Here is a 19,856-nt window from a genome sequence, read left to right on the forward strand (position 1 = left end):
AACATTTAAAATTGAAATTTAATACAATTGTATTTATATATAAAATAATAATTATCTAAAAATATTATATATATGTATGTATGTATATATTAAATATAAATGCATTTATAATCAAATAAAATCCAAGTGTTGCCTATCCCTAAAAGATAACCTGTTGATGAAAAACAGTTTATGAATCATTTAAAATTAGAATACAAATTCTATTCAAATTCTAGCCCTAAAAGATGACTTAAAACAGTAAACAAAATAATGAAATAAAATTGAAAAATAAAATGAATTACAAATAAAATGTAATATAAAAAATAACATAAACGCAACAAACAAACGTAACGTACCAAAAAATAAACGTAATATAATTATATTTATAATAATATACAATCATCAAAAATAAAATCCGCACACGGAAAAATAGGCCACAATTTTCCAGAGGCTACAAATAAAGTGCAAAGGTTTGGCTTAACCTTTCAAAGAAAGACTTAACCCTTCATCAGTGCCAAAATAAACTTTTTTGCACATTTTGCACTTAATTTGTGGCATCTGGATAATAAATTCATATGTGCGCTTTGGCCTATTTTTTTCATACGCGGATCTTATTTGTATTATTTTGAACTTGTGTCTGGCGCTATGCTTTTCCATTCTCTTCATTCAAAATATACAATAAAATAATTTAATAAAAATGTTTACAAAATCATAAAGTAAAATATAATTGTGTTTATAATGAAAATAAAATTAAAAAAACGACTACATCCTACCCCTAAAAAAATGGGTTGACAAAAGAAAGTTTATGAATAATTTAAAAATAAGATTCTACCCTAAAAGATAACTTTAAAAATGTAACTAAATAAACAATATAAAAAAATAAGATAAAATTCAATTAAATTCTAATTGAAATTAAGTATTATTGTATTCATAATAAAACAAAAACATGAATGTGAATCTTTTTGAATGTGTTTGACTGCACAATCATGCATATAGTTCAAGGATGAGGAAGTTTGAATGTTTCTGGAGTTTCTACTGTAACCCTTCAGTCCTACGGCTCTCGTTCGGGGAAAACCCAACATGCAGAAAAATGTTACAAGCAATTAAAGAACCCCACCCTACATAAGTTGATTAATTAATACAATTAAAGACGGCTGCATGACAAAAAAAGGCCGATCATAATGAAAAGGACGCTTTGAGTTTCAGGAGCACTTGGACGAGATTACAGTGATGCTCAAATACTGTAATTTACTCTCTCTGACACATGATGAATAAGAGCTATTAGAAAAATACCGCAAAAATATTTACCAAGCAATTAGCTGCAAGGATTTACACGTTTTTAATTGGTAGGGAAAATACGCAGAGCGGGCAGCATGTTTCTGTTGGGTACCGTCATTAAAGGGCATTTTCAGCATAGCCCGACTCAAACTTCCTTACACCAACACCTGCGGGACGGAGGGACACCTGCCAGGCTTTATTTAGCTGCTGCTGACCGCTTCCATATGTACATTACCACATGCTTCTTATCTCAGCTCACTTACAGCTTCAATCTGCAACTGTGTTTTTCATCTAGAATTTAGAAGTCAGCGGTGTCTAATACCAAGATAACAGTTTTACTGTAGTAAAAAATACATTTTTTTAATGTCCAGTTCTTATGGACAAAATATATGTTGTAAACAGCTAAATATATTTCTTTAAAATACCAAAATATATATTCCAATCTTAAAAATACATTTTGGGTGAATTCACAATGTATTCATTTAAAAACTATTTTTGGAGAAAGTAATATATTTAAACAATAACAAAAAAGTATGAACATTAGTATAAGATGATATGTATATTAGTGCTGTCAAATAATTCATTGTGATTAATGGCATCCAAAATAAAAGTTTTGTTTACAGTTAATATGTATGTGTGTGCACTGTATATATTTGTTACGTATATATAAATACACACACATGCATGTATATTTAAGGAAAAGGTTTATATATTAAATGTACATGTATATAATATAAATTACATGAATATAAATATATACATGTAAATATTTTCTAAGTATATACTGTATGTGTGTGCATTTACATATACATAATATATATATATATACACAGTACACACCCATATTATGTAAACCAAAACTTTTTTTTGGATGCGACAGATCATTTGACAGCACTTCAAATATAAAATATAAATATAATATATATATATTTAAAAAGCTGAAAATATGTATTTTTTGCTGTATGGCTTCAGTGTGTGTTTGTGTGATTTTTCACCTGTTTTATGGTTCAGCAGGTGTAAAAATGCAGCACAGCTCTCTTTAGCAACAAACGTCTAGAGCACAAACGCTGCATGCTGACACACACGCTCAACATTGATACTTCAAACTAACAATGCGGTTTTGTTCAGATCACTAGTAGTAACAGTGGTGCTTGCACTAGCAGTATTGGAGCGTCTCTCCCGCTGTTCTCTTTCCTTACACAAACAGACCTGTCGCCTGCACATCACCAGCACTCAGAGTCCCGCCCCCTTCACACCTGTCAGTCATTCGGCCGTGAAGTCCTGACCGGGGCAAAGAACAAAAGCTACCTTCATGATCGCCTGCCACCCCCGATCCGAGCGGGAATCTACTGGGAATGAGGCCTCAAAACAGTGTTGCCAAGTCCACTGTATTCCCGTGGAACTGGGCTTCTTTTATACTGTTGCTGCAGGTCAGGGATCCTCAAATCTGGCCCACGAGATCCACTTTCCTGCAGAGTTTAGCTCTAACCCTAATCAAACACACCTGAGCAAGCTAATCAATGTCTTCAGGATCATTAGAAAATCACAGGTAGGTGAGTTTGATCAGGGTTGGAGCTAAACTCTGCAGCGCATTGGCCCTCCAGGGCAAGATTTGAGGAACCCTGCAGTAGGTTCTTGGGGGTTGAAACGAAGTTGATAGCCAATTTGCCACACTGTAAAAAAAAAAGCTCGTAAAAAAATGGTAAATGACTGGCAGCTACGGCTGCCAAACAAAAACCGTAAAATTAAAGTAAAATATCTTAATTGAAATTTAATTTTACAGAAATTTTCATTAAAGGTTTTACAGAAAAAAAAAATATTTTACAGATTTTTCCTTGTTTCAATTATGATATTTTACTTTAATTTTATAGTTTTTGTTTGGCAGCCGTAGCTGCCAGTCATTTACCATTTTTTTACGGGACTTTTTTTTACAGTGCACGTAATGCGATTGGGCTAGTTTAGACTGTGATTGGGTCAGTTTTGAGTAGCAGTTTTGCTGGTTTTGTTAAGTAGACCTGGCAACCCTACCTCAAAACATCATTCAAAACAGGAGCGTTTACCATTTTATACTGTTGGGCTAGATTTGACAATGATTGGGCTGGTTTTGTTGCGCAGACATCTAACTGTGTTTATAATTTATCATGTAAGTCAGTAGTGTCTAATACCAAGTTAACAGTTTTACTGTAGTAAAAAAAATGGGCCTATATATCCTTTTTTTTGTTTTTTAATGTTAGTTTTGATTAGCAATTGGGCTGGTTTTGTTAAGTAGACCTGGCAACCCTTCCTCAAAATGTTATTCAAAACAGGAGCATCTACCATTTTATACTGTTGCTGCGGTTGGGTTAGATTTGACCGTGATTGGGCTGGTTTTGTTGCACAGACCTGGCAACCCTGAGGTCTACATACAGGATGTTTGATATTTCATATGACATAAAAACATTGTTTTTCCATGTTTTGCGAGTGGTGCTTAAACATCTTGAAACTTAAGGTATGAAACTGTGGGAATGATTACATTCGTTAAAAAAAAGGCTAAAATCCTTCCCTTCAGGCACAGAGAGGTGTTTTGTGTTTTAATTGGCCGCCTCTGCTCTATCTTTGCTCGTTCTGATCTACGGTCTGAAACCGGAGCCGCAGGAAGTGGCCCTGCAGACCGTCTTGTCAGCGAAGACAAATTATTCCATTGACAAAAAAGCAGGCTGTTTTTCTTCTCATTTTTTCCCCCTGTCTTTGCGTCGTTCCTGTTGTTTTTGTATCCCCCCTAATGTACCGGACGGGCCTCTTTTTAAAAGCTGTTACCTGAGTTATTGAGAGGGGATGAAAAGCGGCCCCGGGGTTTTGCGCTGATCTCCGAGGCGGCGCAGACCCCTGCGCTCAGGAAAACTCTCCCCGGAGGTTTGCGGTATTCCGGCCCGCTGAGCCTCCCGGTTTTTTGGCCGTGCTGGAAATTCCGTGAAAACAGTGCCTGGATGAAAACCAGGTCTATTTTTACGTTTCCTTTGAAAGGGGTTTCAGTCTTATCATCGAGTCAGGCGTATCACCTTCCTCTGCAAACTCATCTCGAAATCAGCCTCGCAACGAGACGCCGAAATATGCAGAAAATATCTGATTATGTTGACTCAAGTACCAGTTCCTGGAAAAGCAAGCGTATTTTCAGATGTACTTTTTCATGGTGTTTGCAAAATCACTTGTACTATCACTAACTCAAAAGTTTGAGGTCAGAAAGATATTTTTTTTTTCTTTTTTGAAAGAAATGAATACTTTTATTCAGCAAGGATGCATTCAATTGATCAAAAGTGACAGTAAAGACATTTTATAATGTCACAAAGGTTTTTTTTCTTCAAATAAATGCTGTTCTTTTTTAACTTTCTAGTCATCAAAGAATCCTGAAAAATACCACAAAAAATGAAGCAGCAGAGCTGTTTTCAACATTGATAATAATCAGAGATGTTTCTTGAGCAGCAAATCAGCATATTAGAATGATTTCTGAAGATCATGTGACACTGAAGACTGGAGTAATGATGCTGAAAATACAGCTTTATGTCACAAGAATAAATTACAATTTACAGTATATTACAATAGAAATCTATGCAAGCCTGTTAAAAAATAAAAAGGTAATTGCGCACTTCTGAGAAAAAAAATCATAATTGTGATTTAACTCAGAATTCTAAATTTTTCTTACATTTTTGAGTTTATATCTTGCAATTCTGACTTTTTTCATCAGAATTCTAAATTAAAATGTTTTATTTACCCCCGCCCCCACCACCACCACCACAGAATAAAAAATAAAAAAGGTAATTACGACTTTTTATCTCATTATCTGGACCTTTCTTCTCAGAATTGTGAGTTTATATCTTGTAATTGTTTTTTTGTTTTTTTCAGAATTACAAGAAAAAAGTAAGAATTGTGACATAAAAAGTTGTAATTACTTTTTTCTTTATCCTGTGGCAAAAACAAGTTTCCATAGAAATCAGCTATTTTAAATTGTAATAATATTTCACAATATTACTGCTTTTACTGTATTTCTGATCAAATAAACACAGCCTTGGTGAGCAGAAGAGACTTCTTTAAAAAAATCTTACAGACTAAAAACTTTTGAACGGTATGTATGTTACTTTTTGCAATATTTTGCAACACTGTGCAGGGATTCAAAGAAATTACTTAAGCTATATTTTTGATCACATAAATTCAGCTTTGGTGAGCATACTGTTCAAAAACAATATAAAATCATACCAACCACAAACTATTGAACGTCACCATCACTAAACGCTCAGACTTTTTAACCTATAGGACACAATTAAACATGCAAAACAATGAGCATCCTGAACGCTCCTCTGAGGTGATTCGTCCCCGTACGACCCAAAGCCACCTACTTCATGTTAAGCTCTGCGCTCTGATTAGGGGCCAGAGAGCCGGACTGGTCCATCTCTGCACCCCTCCGCTGGCTAATTGTTTGCAAACTTTTGCACGGGCCGCCCAGGGGGCACAAGCGTGGTCATTCTCACCGTGCTGACCCCAAAGCTAAACAGGGTCACTCGCAGCTGTGCCCACAGGCCACTGCTCCCAGTGACAAGCTCAGCTGACTCCTGACCCCGGCGATTAAATATCGGCCAGATTCATCTGCAAACATTTAGGCAGTGTCACCTCCGCCGGGCCCGTGACACTCCTGTAATTCTGTTATATTCTGCACACAGGAGCCGCAGGAGCACACATCAGCTCACTGGGCTCTGCTCCAAAACCTAGTGAGCACCCTAGATAGACGGCATCAGAACTATGCTGCCTTCTAAGATGCTTCTTTTGGTCAAACAAACTAAACATATCCAATAAGACGTTTAGAGAATTAGTGATTAAAAACATATTTTATCCAATACTGAAAATATTGAATATTTTAATATGATTAAAATTGGACTGTTGCCCTAATATTTGCACTGGAAAAAATGTCTTTATTTATTTTTATTACAAATAATTCTTAATACAAGATACATATATGAGAAGCAACATTATTTAAGATGTTAAAAATAAAACAGATTAAATCCTGTTCTCTGAAACATCACAGTATCACAATTAAGTGAGTTTATGCTTAAAAAAGGCAAAAAAAGACCTGTTGTGTGGACAGAAATCTAGTTTTCCCTCTGAATTAAGTTTATATTTCTGTCCCCATTTGGCAGATATTTCTTCTTGTTTTATTAAGCATAAACTGAATAATATATAATATTTATATAATATTTTATGTCTTTATTTCTGTTTTATAATATCATTTTATTTCTCAAGTAAATGTATCTTCATTTCAAAAAAATGTTTATTTATTTGTACTGGAATTTGCACAAGATATTATGTAAACATTACATAAGATATTACATCTTGTTTTCTCTTAAATGTTTCTAAATTTAATGAGTTTATGAGGAAAAAAACATGTGCCAGTTGGGTATGAAAAATAATCTTGTTTCACCTTTGACCTTAATCTTCTGACCTTATTGGCAGATATTTTTGTCTAGTTTTAAGCAAAAAAACAAAAAAGTAATTATTTTATTGTATTTATTTAATTTTTAAACAAGACTGTATCTTATATTATTTTGCTGCTCAAGTAAATGTATCTTGATTTAAGAATTTTTAGATGTTTTGTTTTTTTGCGCAATAGGCAAACACCTTAGCACCTTAGCCTTAGAAGACAGTTAGTTGCCTATGTCGGAAGTACACAGCTAGGCAGCTGAGCTCACTAGGTTTTGAAACAAAGCCATTTAATCTGGATTTACAGTGTGAGGCCTCTATGTATATTCAGATTGCCCTTGCACTGCCCTTCTCAAAGACCAAAGACCTGAAGACTTCCAAACATGTCTCAGATTAGAGTGATTTTGTAAGGATCATAGGACGGCCTGACCTCTGAACTCTGACCTACCAGTCTTCCTGAGAGGGAAGTCCTCTCTGTAGTCCAGGCCGGAGGTCAGAGGGTATTTGAAGGTGGGCGGAGTCTCTCCTAGAGGAGCCGAGCTCTGCTCTGCTGGACCCGGGTGGGCGGAGCTGTGAGAGATGGCATCATCACACCACCTTACACTCTGGACACTTTTGATTCGACACAAATCCTATTATTTTATTAAACATTCACATGGAAAAGAAGTCTGAAAGGCACAGATCTGCAGTACAGTGCTCTTGAATGGAGGTGCGGGAGGCTGATGTACCTGTACCACAGTTTGGAGCGGTTGAGAGGGTAACCGGCGCCGGACGCTGACGGGTCTTTAGCTGATTTACTCATCAGAAAGTCGTGCAGCTTCTGACGAACTTCAGTGCTCGCCATCGCACCTGCTGAAAACAAGTTACGAACCGAGTTAGACTTTATGACAGATTAAAGCATCAGATATCAGCCTATATGTGATTCTTTTACAGAGTTAATATGTAATGGAAATGAATAGTTTATGGAATTGAACTGTACTCAAATATTATTTTGTATTTTATATACATTTTAAATATTAAATATAAAGTTACATATTTATTTAATACATTTTAAGTCTATTTGTTCATATTTGTTTTAAGCCCTAATAATTTTCCTTGTAATCTATTAGTTTAACATTTAATTTGCTGCTGTATGCTATTTTTATGACATTATCTCAAGCATACTTTTATATCATTTTGTATTTTAATATTCAAATAGAATTTCAATTTTAATTATTATTCAAATAAAATATTTAATTATAGTTTTATATTTAAATATCAAGAATAAATTAAATCTTTATTTCACATATTTTTATATTCATTCACATTTATGTATTTCATTCTTTTTTTGTTTGCTTTAAAACCCCTGTATGCTATCTTTGACATTATCTCAAACATTTTTTTTTGTATTTAAATATAATTCATTTAAATGCTTAAGTATAATTTTATATTTAAATATTAAATATAAAATTAAATAATTATCTCATACATTTTACTATCTGTTCTTATTTATGTATTTCATTGTTTATTTTGTTTTAAAACCTAATAATACTTATTTGTAATCTAGTCATTTAAAATGTTTGCAGTATGCTTCACAAATAAAATTTAATTTTAATCGTCTGAAAACGTTAATATGACTTAACAGCAGTACTATTTGTATATCATGAATTCAATGCATTTTGATTATTTAATATTGTCACTCTGCTCATGTTACATGTGCAGAAAGGAGAGACGTGTGCAGAAACAGCGTCACCTAGTGGTGAATAAAGCAATTTGCAGGATTGAGTCGTAGGTGAAATGTAACTGGACTTAAAAAAAGACAAGCAAAAACAGAAGCACTGTCATTATTTTTCTAAACTTATACATTATCGCTAAAATGAAAGTTGAAATGACTGGCAGAGGCAGTTGTTTTCTCACTCTCTTTAGATCGCTCCTTCCGTCTGTGATGCTGGTGTTTCTGTGTCTCCCTCCTGTGAAGCTCCTTGTCGTCCTCCCTCACCTCCTCTCTCTCCTCCTCAACAAACACCTCCTGCTGCTGCCGCAGAGTTAACAGAGCCTGCTGAAGCTGAAACAGAGAGAGAAAATAACCATAAACATACAGTTTAGATTAATAAATGGCTGATGTTGATATTTAAAAATCAAATTGGCCTCTGACTGATGTAATGACGATAGTATTTGGGCATTTAAAGCACACTTTATGTATGAATGTCATGTATTAAATAACAACATATGACAGCAAGTGGCATTTATTATAAAGAAGTAGCACAAGCATACTTTTCAAAGATTACGTTTAAAGGAATAGTTCATAAAGAAATTAACATTTGCACCCTCAGGCCATCCAAGATGTAGATGAGTTTGTTTCTTCATCAGATTTGGAGAAATGTAGCATTGCATCACTTGCTCAGCGATGGCTCCTCTGCAGTGAATGGGTGCCGTCAGAATGAGAGTCCAAACAGCTGATAAAAACAAGTAATCCACACCACTCCAGTCCATCAGTTAACATCATGAGAAGAAAAAAAGAAACAAATCCATCAAGACATTTAACTTATTATGGACTCATATTTTAGCCAAAAGTAATGGTTTGAAGTTAAAACTTCTTAATAATGGATTTGTTTCTTACAAACACACAGCTTTTCACTTCTCAAGACATTAACTGATGGACTGGAGTGGTGTGGATTATTGTGATGTTTTTATCAGCTGTTTGGACTCTCATTCTGACGGCACCCATTCGGATCCATTGCTGAGCAAGTGATGCGGTGCTACATTTCTCCAAATCTGATGAAGAAACAAACTCATCTACATCCTGGATGGCTTGAAGGTGAGTTTTCAGCAAATTTTTGAGTGAATTTGAACATTCTTTTAACGTAATAAAACCAGTTAAGTTCAGTAATGTTATGTATACATTTTAGAATTAGTCTGATTCAAAGGAGAATCAGAAGGCTGAATCCTGACTGACAGAGGAGGAGCTGGGGATGGAGGAGGGTAATTAGCTATTGAAAACTGCTGATAATACTGAGGGACCTCATATATGAATGCTTAGATAGGTGTCGTATTCCCATAGGTAGATGGGGATCAGCTGAGAGTCAGCTGATGCGAGCTTGTCTAACGTGACCTACTAGAACTAACGCTAACGCTTAATTTTTAGGTGAACTATTCCTTTACAAGTCATTGAAAATAAAGAGAAATACTGCAGCATTTAAGTCCAGATGACCATTACTTTCATATTTTTGTAATTTACTTAAGTGACCAATCAGCATCCACACTGAATTTGTAAATTAAACAAATAATAAAAAAAATACTATTTCAGTCTTTCATGTCATGTTTAATTCAGTGTGCTACCTGCTGTTTCTTTTTAATTCTTTGTGAAATTTACTTGCAATTTTTAGAATCTTTATAACCACAAAAAACAACCATGCACGTATACACTCATTCACTCACATCGCGAGTAATGCAATTAAGCACAGTAATTGTTGACAGAGCAGCTCTTTCCTGCAGGTCAGCCAAGTGACCTAAAACCACACTGACCTGCTTCATATAGGAGGATCAGCTTCATCCCATCTACAAGTATCTGACACAAACAGCGTCTTGATTTGAGTTTGACAGTCCGGCTTGGTGATTTCACCGTTCATGATTATACTCTCTAATAATTGCATACTTAACATTTCTTTGCAGATTGTGCTGCATTTGCATTTGTATTTACTTGTTTTTCAATCTGGGGTCACGGTGAATGAAGGCTTGTACCTTGATGTGCTCCTCGAGCTGGGCCTGATGTTGTCTCAGCAGGTTCTGATGCTGTTTCTGGAAGTCGGAGATGAGCAGCTGTTTCTGGATCTGCTGCTGTCTCTGGATCAGAAGCAGCTCGCGCTGTAACTGCTTCTCCCAATCGTCTGAATCACAGTCCCAGTCCAACATACCGACCTCCGACATACTGCCCACCGCCGACAACACCTCTGGATCTGAAGACAAGATTTCATGGAATACTTTCAGATTAGATTGTTTTCAAAATATAGTAGCTTTTCCAGTCACACTTTTGATTCATTTTATTCAACTGGTTTGTTCAGATCAAGAACAGATTCTCTGATTTGTTTGATTCCCTGTTTGATTTGACCCTGCAAATACTGTAAAAAAAAAAAAAAACTTACACTACCGTTCAAAAGTTTGTGGTCATTAAGACTTTTTGATGCTTTTGAAAGATGACTCTTTTGCTCACCAAGGCTGTGTTTAATTGATCCAAAATACAGTAAAATCAGTAATATTGTTAAATATTTTTTTCGATTTAAAATAAGTGTTTTCTATGTGAATATATAGTCAAATGTAATTTATTTCTGTGATGCAGCGCTGAATTTCCAGCATCATTACTCCAGTCTTCAGTGTCACATGATCTTCAGAAATCATTCTAATATGCTGATTTAAGAAACATTTCTGATTATTATCAATGTTGGAAACAGTTGTGCTACCAAATATTTTTTCTGTTGAAACAGTGATACATTTTATTTTTCAGGATTCTTTGATGAACAAAGTTCAAAAGAACAGCATTTATTGGAGATAGAAATCTTTTATAACATTTTAAATGTTTTTACTGTCACTTTTGATCACTTTAATGCATCCTTATTTCTTTCAAAAGATTTTACTAACTCCAAACATTTGAACAGTAGTGTACATTTAATTTTAAAAATATATTGCCCACTTAAAGAGTTGCTTATTAATGTAGCCATAGGTACTCTTGACTGTAGATTAATACTTTAAAAACTAATTTGAAACTGTAGCTTCCCAGGCTACTTCACAGTTTAAAGTCCCCATGAAATCAAAATTAGTTTTTTGGGTATTAGTATCAATATGTTAGTCTTAAGGTTATCTATAAGGCAGTGTGCTAAAGTCGCATTTAGAAGATATAATTTTTCAAAGCTTGCAGTTCGTCACTTCCGCCAAAAATCACATGCACGAGTCGGCGCAGACCACAAAATGTATCGGAGCTATTTGAATTCTACGCAGAATGCTATATTTTATAGCAATATGGATGAGATTGTGGCTGTCAAATGCGGCTTTACGGAGCTCAACGGCTCTAGCCCAAGCTGTGATATAAACGAACGCTATTGGCTATTTTAAAAAGGGGCGGGGCTGCTTGATATGTCCCGCCCTGTCTTCCTGTTTCAGTTCAAATGACGTCAACACATAGAGTAACACTGTGTGTTTCTAAGCATTTCAGGGGACCTTTAAATTAGCTTCTCAAATATTTTAATCTAAAACAACCTTCTGGTAAATACTGTCAGCAGTTTAACTAAGTTTAACTAAGTTGCTCATCAAGCTTCTCTTCAAACTGTTGCTCCACCATGACAGCTGTTGACCTGAAAGAGACGGTTTACAATCACATACACAAACTTGCATTGCATTATGATTTGTGTTCTGACGCATTTAAGTGTGCAATGTGCGAAACTGAGCTTGTAAGTTTGCATTCACAACAAATGCTGTACAAATACCCCAGGTTTAATGCTCATACAGATTGCAAACTGATTGTGTTAGAAATGAAGGATCGCAGTGTTAGCTGCATCAAAAGACCAATTTAAATAAACCCAAGGGCAATTAGGGGCATAATCTACAGGGAGGGTCTTTTTATGGGGTCTATTTCAAATGCCTCGAGCATAAACACGGAGGTATTTCAACAACCTCGCGTTCGAGGCCCAAATTTTATTTGAGCTCAATCTAAAGCGAGACAGCATGTGACTGTCACGTTTGAGCTGCACTTAATGTATTTTTACTCATGTGAACGAAACAGCGAGAAAAGGAAAGGTGTTTGGCGTGTGTGTGTGTGTGTGTGTGTGTGTGTTTGTGTTTAGAAAAAGAATGATCTGGCCTCGTGCCCTAAAAAAGCTGCGCTGTAAAAACTCGTAAACATGCCCTTAATCTGCTGCCCGAAACAAACACCTCGCTAATAAAACTATTAGTGCATGTCCTGCTTTCCTCATGTGTTCTTCATTAGGCCCACAAACACAACCAGGAGAATGAAAAAACAACAATGAGATATATTTTAATATTTCATCTCTTTTAGTATCAATATGTCAACATATCAGTATTCAGTATCAGATTCTCAATTTTTTCTCAGATGTTTCTTGTGAGGAAAAGAAATCTCAACATTTGAGATTGTGACATAACATTTACGAGAAAAAAAGTCAAAATTATGAGAAAATCTAAATTATGACTTAAAGTGGAGATTGGCAAAAATTATGGTAAACAGTAATAATTATGACAAATGTCGACATTATGAGATTATTTTGACCTTTCATGTCATAATTCTGACTTAGTATGTCATCATTTTTACTTTTTATATCATAATTAAGACAGTATGTCATAATTTTGACTTTTTTTAATCATAATTATTACAATGACTGCCATAATTATGAATGAATTAATCATATTTATCACTTAGTATGACTTCTTAGTAGTCATAATTTCGACTTAGTATCTCATAATTATGACTTAATATGTCATAATTTTGACTTTTTATTTCATAATGACCTAATGTCAAAATTTTGACATTTTATCGCATAATGAAGACTCTGCATCTCATAATTGTGACTTTTTATCTCATAATTAAGACTTAGTATGCCGTAATTGTGACTTTTTAAATCTCATAATTATGACTTATGTCATAATTTCAAAATTTGTATCTCAAAATTATAACCTAATGTCATATTTTTTTATTTGCATCTTATAATTATGACCTATGAGATAAAAAGTGATCAAATATGAGATAAAAATGAGAGAAAACTAACTTTCAAAACATTTTGGACTTTTTATGTCTTATGCTATCTCATAATTATGATTGACCAAATCATGCTCTTTTTCTAATGTTAAGGGAATTGGGCTTCCATACAGAAGAGATCTCAATGATGTGCTCAGATTTGATCAGAAATCTCAATATGAACTCATTCATTTCATACTGTATCTCCATACTCTTACAGTATGTCAATAATTCTCTCGTTTGAGACTATTTTTATTTGTCCTCAAGAAGACAAAGTTGATTCTTAAATAAAACCTAACCGAGCTCTCCATGAAGTCTCCTGAGCTATGAAAGAAAATCCTCGCTGCAATGAAACCTTCGTCTGGTCGCACACAGTTATTCTTTGACGGTAGGTTATGAGGGTAACTATGTAAGAGGACAGTTGCAGCATTTGACTCAGAATATCGGCATCACGTCCACGTTCAGGCGTTGAAATAAAAACCGTGGCGTTGTGAAACCATCTCTCGCCACAGAGACTCCATCGGGCCCCCGGCCCAGAATACACAGGCCGCAAAAAGCACAGACCACCAAAACAGAACCACAACACTGGCCAAAGGTGTCAATTGACACCAAAAATACTGCAGCATGTGCTCTGAACGCAATAATAGAGCCGAGACGCAACTCTCTGACTTTCAAAAGCTCATGTTTTTTTCTCCTGCTGTTATTCAGAAAAACATTATAAATAAAGCCTTCCGATATGTAGTTATGTGAGGAGTTAACTCAGACGGAGTGATAACCGGGGCTAATCTTAGCATCCTAATGCCTTAAGCCCAAAATACGGTGGCTAAGAATAGTGGAGCTTGAAGTCAAGAGGCCAGAACGTTCAACATGCAGCCGCGGGCAGTAACGTAGCGCAGAGGCACAGAGGGGTAAATAACTGCCCTCTCACGCCATTCCTAAAGCGGGACACCGTGCACAAACACACCTGGGCACAACACAATACTTGTCAAAAGAGGTTTCTTAGAAACGACAAATCAAGTATGAAGTAAACACGCATCCACCCGCTAAACGCTGATTAGACCTGACAATACACTGCCATTCAGAAGTTTAGTGCTCAAAATGAATGCTTGTGACAGTTAAGACATTTATAATGTTACAAAAGATTTCCATTTCAAATAAATGCTGTTCTTTTGAACTTTCCGTCCATCAAAGAATCCTGAAAAATAAAATGCATCACACTTTCCACAAAAATATTAAGCAGCACAACTGTTTTCAACGTTGATAATAATCAGAAATGTTTCTTGAGCAGCGAATCAGCATATTAGAATGATTTCTGAAGAATCACTGAAGACTGGAGTAATGATGCTGAAAATTCTGACATTTTAAAATATAATCACATAGAAAAAAAGCTATTTTAAATTGCAATATTATTTCACAGTTTTGCTGTTTTTACTGTATTTTTGATCAAATAAATGCAGCCTTGGTGAGCAGAAGAGACTTCTTTCAAAGAAAGGTAAAAATCTTACTGACGAGTAGTTTATGGTGCTTAATGCATTGCTTATGTCCCAATTTGCAGACTATCCATGCTAAATAGTGTGCAATATTACAATTTGTGCCTCCAGATCACTTTTCATGACCTTTTTATTTTAAGAAAAATGGCAAAGAATGCTAGTTAGAAAGTAGGCCAATTGATTGTAATAAAGAGGTCTTTTTTTATAGCATGCACTTTCGCATCAGCAGCCATACATTCAGTGCGTAGTAGAAATATGCTAAATGGAACACACACACACACACACACACACACACACTTGGAGGAAGGTCTGAGAGAAACAACTCCTCGTAGACAACAGATGCTAAAAACAGAGTAAAGATCACATCACTGCACTGTTAACATGATGAGTGACAAGCTGCTAGACTCAATAATCAATAGCTATTTTTGGAAGCATACTACCGTATTTCTCTTTCTGCAGTGCAAGTATTTTTGTCTTGTTTTCCTTTACAAGCATTTAAAATTCTTAAATCAAGATATACATTTATTTGATAAGGAAAATGGCATCAAGCCTTTTTTTCATTTCTTTAAAAAAATCTAAATTAAGTGAGTTTATGCTTTAAAGAAAAGAAAAAATCGTCATCATCTGTCAGTGAGGTAATAATCTTGCTTTCCCTTTGAATTCAGTTTATTTTTCTGACCCCATTGGCAGATATTTTTTCTTGTTTTAAGTATACAACAGAGCACAATGCATGCGGTACTGTATCCCACAATGCAATGCGCTCAGCCTGACCTTCCATTTCCAGTGTGATGAATGAACCAGAAGTAACACCCACCTATTAATATCTCCTGCTTGACTCATTTTTAACAGGTTCGCCAAAAGTTAAGATGGTTTTGCATTAAAAAAAGCATTAAAAATACAAAATAACTGCTATTCTTTTAATAAAATTCACAAACTATTGAGGTAATGTGACAATTTAGCAAGCTACTGATTCAAATGTTTATCACCGCACAATTCAGATTACTACCCTTACCAAAAAGTAGTATACTTCAAGTTTATTTTATTAAGTACACTTAAGTTCAAGTATATTTTTAAGTATACTTTATGTAGTAAGTATACAAATATCAGTGTACTAGTAGTATACTTGTAAGTGTACTATTTCAATACTCCTTGGGACTAAATTGGCCCACTTTCTAGTATATAAAAGTATACTTTTAAGTATACTTTAAGTATAACAGTAGTAAAATTTAAGTACACAACTAGTTTACAACAATATTTGTAGCTTGTACTGCAACTATACTAAAAGTGAACTTATAGGTATACGGATAGTTTTCTAATTAAATAAACATTTTATTCTAGCTTCATGCATTCTTTGTTTTTTAAACACATGAATGTGGGTAAGTTTAATAAATAATAATAAAAAAGAAATACACAACATTTTGAACAAAAAGCTGAAAAAAGACTATGAATTGGATTCAGAATGATAATCAAAACGTAGATAAAGTCGACACACTTGAAAAAACTTATTTTTTGTAAGGGTATATGTGTTTTTAATAGTTAGTATGCAGTATATACTTCAGAGTATTCAGCAAGTAAGCTAACATACCAAAACATTGCAAAAGGGAGTTTGCAGCCATTCATTTGATGTGAGTCACTTGCTTTTGAAAACCCATACACTGATTGTGAGATGAAACAATACATGGAGCTATCAGTGGCGTCTGGATCTAGATTTGACCTGGTTAAGAGCTGTTGAATCATCCACACACACTCTGATGTGAAGAACTCACATCACAAATACAGCAGAGATCTCCATACGAACTCAAACTCTTCTCATCACTTCTCTCCACATTCGTTTTATAGCTCTATTCTCTTACTACATGACAACTATTTGTCCTTTTTTAATTTCTCAGAGGGAATTTTAGGAGAAACATCTGAGAACGGGCTGATTTGTAAATGATGCAAATAAAATTAATTTAAAAATGATAAATATTAACGTCATTTGACTTTTTATGTTGCCGTATATCAAAGTTTTTTTTACATTGCAATAATCCAAATTGTCATTCTCATTACTTGTAATTCGTTTAAAATTACATTTGAGTAATTTTAAAATAAATTACATATAATTGTTATAACTTAATACATTAATTAAATGAATAAATTCGTATTTTAACTAAATGTACTTTTTGTATTGTACTTTATCTGATTTTTTTATTGTAAGTCAAATTAAAATCCAAATTTTATTTAATTCAACTTTTTGTACTTTCTCATCAAATGATGTGAGCTGCTCCATGTTCATTTGATAACCCTTATAGTCTTGCTATAACATTTTTTGTGTCTTTTTTTTTTTTTTTTTTAATTTACGGAGACCTCTGTAAAATCTTACACTGTATGTTGATTGATTTTCTTAGATAAATCAGAAAAATTTGAATTTTCATTACTGCAATGTGAAAAATATTTAAATTGTAACATTTTTCAATTATAAAAATATACATTATTATTTAAATTATTTGTAATGAATTCAATTTATTTTGATCTGAATTTTAGTTACAATAATAAAATAAAACAAAAATGTACCATACAAAACATAATTAATTTTTATATAGTTTAAACATTTGTTTCAGTTACAAATTAGTCTTGGTGTTTCTCCTAAAATTCCTCAGGAGAACTAGAAATATTTAAAAACAAACAAACAAAAAGTTTATAAAACAAGATTTAAAAATCTGCCGATGGGGTAAGAACATTTAACTTCATTCAAAGGGAAAATGAGTTTTATCTTTCTCACCCCATTGCCATTTTTTAAGTATAAACTCACTTGAATTTGACAAATTTTTCAGAAAACTAAACTTTACAGTTTATGTTATTTTGCTTCTCAATATTTAAGAATGTTTTGATACTTGTACTGGAAAACAATACAAAAAGTCTTGGTTTTTGCGGTGTAGACAAACAGCTCTATACTGAAGATCAACGACTCATTTGTTAAACACTGCAATGTTGCATCAGAAGTTTCTCTCGGAGCACCTGATAGACTGCAGCGAGTTCTGCCGCTGTACCTGAAGCCATGGCCGTGCTGTGAGAGTCCAGGGGTCTCCTCCTCCACTCTGCACTGATGCTGGAGTCAGATTCATAAATGGTCTGCAGCATAACTCGAGCGTCCTCTGCTCCGGTCCTGTCCTGTGCAGAGTCCTTGGGGCTTCTGTGTCTGTGCCTCTAGCAGGTAGATGAGCGAGGAGATGTCACAGCTCTGTTCCTGCCTCTCAGCCTCTGCACAGGAACCTGAAGCAGCTCTGTCTCATGCTTTCTCTCTCTGTTACTCTTCCTAACCGCGTTGTCTCTGTCTCTCTCTCTCTCTCTCTCTCTCAGGTGCCAAGAATAGCAGCAGGACCAGCCCAGGACAGAAATAGGCCGGGCCAGACCAGGGGAATAGAGCAGCGGCCAGATGCTCAAAATAGCATCACAAAAACACAGCTGTCTGCCTTCATCTCTTCCCTGCACTCTCTCTATTTCTCCTTTCATTTATCTCTGCATGGGTGAATCGCACGAACAAGCCACCAGCTCCAGTTTCACCACAAACCAGAGGAAAGAAATACCAATCTAGGTCTTAGGTGAAGAAAATGAAGCCTGAAAGGCGTTGTGAAGTTATTTTCATGACAATTAGGCACATTTAACACTAAATTCTCATGACTGTGACACAAATATTGCACAAAACAACATTCATTTACTTAAAAAGAAAAACAAAAAATCCTTATTAAATCATTATTGTAAAATAATTGAAAAATAGACTGATTAATATTAAAATAAAAATATTAATGTAATTTTACTTTTTGTAATGTATAATTAACAATTTTAACAATTCATAATTTACTTTGTCAAAAATTAAATAAATGTAGCAAAAAATGTTGAAGTGATAATTCAAATAATCAAAGTGATATATCAATGGTTATTTTTTTACATTGCAGCAAATTCTCATTCTCATTATTGTAGTTTATTTTAAACTTAAATTAAAATAAAAAAATATTAATGTAATTTTAATGCTGGAAATATGTTCAGAAAAATATTTTGTAGCATTATTGTACAATTACTCAAATTACATTAAAATAAATGTTAAATGAAAAATATGAATGCAACTTTAATGCTAAAAATAGCATTTTCGTTTACTTCAACAAGAAAAAATCTCATTATTGTCATTATTGTAAATTTACTAAAATTACAACAAAAATATTAATGTAATTTAACTTTTTGTAATGTATAATTTACAATTTTAACAATTAATAATTTTTATAATTTACTTTGTAAAAAATTAAATAAATGTAGTAAACATTTTTGAAGTGATCATTCAAATAATCAAAGTAATATATCAACTTTTTCTTTTTTTTTACATTGCAGCAAATTCTCATTCTCATTATTGTAGTTTATTTTAAACTTAAATTAAAATTAAAGGGGTCATATGATGCTGCTAAAAAGAACATTATTTTGTGTATTTGGTGTAATGAAATGTTTATGCGGTTTAAGGTTCAAAAAACATTATTTTCCACATACTGTACATTATTGTTTCTCCTCTGTGCCCCGCCTTTCTGAAACGCGTCGATTTTTACAAAGCTCATCGGTCTGAAAAGTGAGGTGTGCTCTGATTGGCCAGCTATCCAGTGCGTTGTGATTGGCCGAATACCTCAAGCGTGTGACGGAAATGTTACACCCCTCACCATACTGTGATGCCGTGTCCCGGCCGGAGCGACGAGACAAAAACATTAAAACCCATTATAAACGAGGCATTTGTTGCATCCAGTGGGGACATAATTAAGGATTATAATGACTTATACAGTCTTTTTACGCGTTGCGTTGCATCGCGCCGCGTAAACATAAAACCATGTCTGCATTTGTGATCGGAGAAATGACAAACAACAAGCCCTACTCTACACTGCTCAAAACTCGCGTTTGAATCATCAGTGGCAAATCCTTTAAATGAAAAC

General features: G+C 34.3%; 1 protein-coding gene across 1 annotated transcript in view; it reads right to left on the reverse strand.

Moving 5' to 3' along the window:
• Positions 1 to 18,190, reverse strand: part of LOC107655093 (histone deacetylase 9-B-like) — a 23,442-nt gene extending 5,252 nt beyond the window's left edge. The window contains exons 1-5 of the mRNA XM_016442513.1: positions 17,940 to 18,190; positions 10,423 to 10,637; positions 8,599 to 8,746; positions 7,431 to 7,551; positions 7,151 to 7,272 (exon numbers count right to left, since the gene is read on the reverse strand). Of these exons, the coding sequence (XP_016297999.1) occupies positions 7,151 to 7,272; positions 7,431 to 7,551; positions 8,599 to 8,746; positions 10,423 to 10,637; positions 17,940 to 18,030 (697 nt within the window). The 5' untranslated portion in view covers positions 18,031 to 18,190. The remainder of the gene's footprint in view (positions 1 to 7,150; positions 7,273 to 7,430; positions 7,552 to 8,598; positions 8,747 to 10,422; positions 10,638 to 17,939) is intronic.
• Between the last annotated feature and the right edge of the window lie 1,666 nt (positions 18,191 to 19,856).

Source organism: Sinocyclocheilus anshuiensis, unplaced genomic scaffold, assembly GCF_001515605.1.
Source record: "Sinocyclocheilus anshuiensis isolate Anshui unplaced genomic scaffold, SAMN03320099.WGS_v1.1 scaffold515, whole genome shotgun sequence".
In the NCBI taxonomy this organism is placed as follows: domain Eukaryota; kingdom Metazoa; phylum Chordata; class Actinopteri; order Cypriniformes; family Cyprinidae; genus Sinocyclocheilus; species Sinocyclocheilus anshuiensis.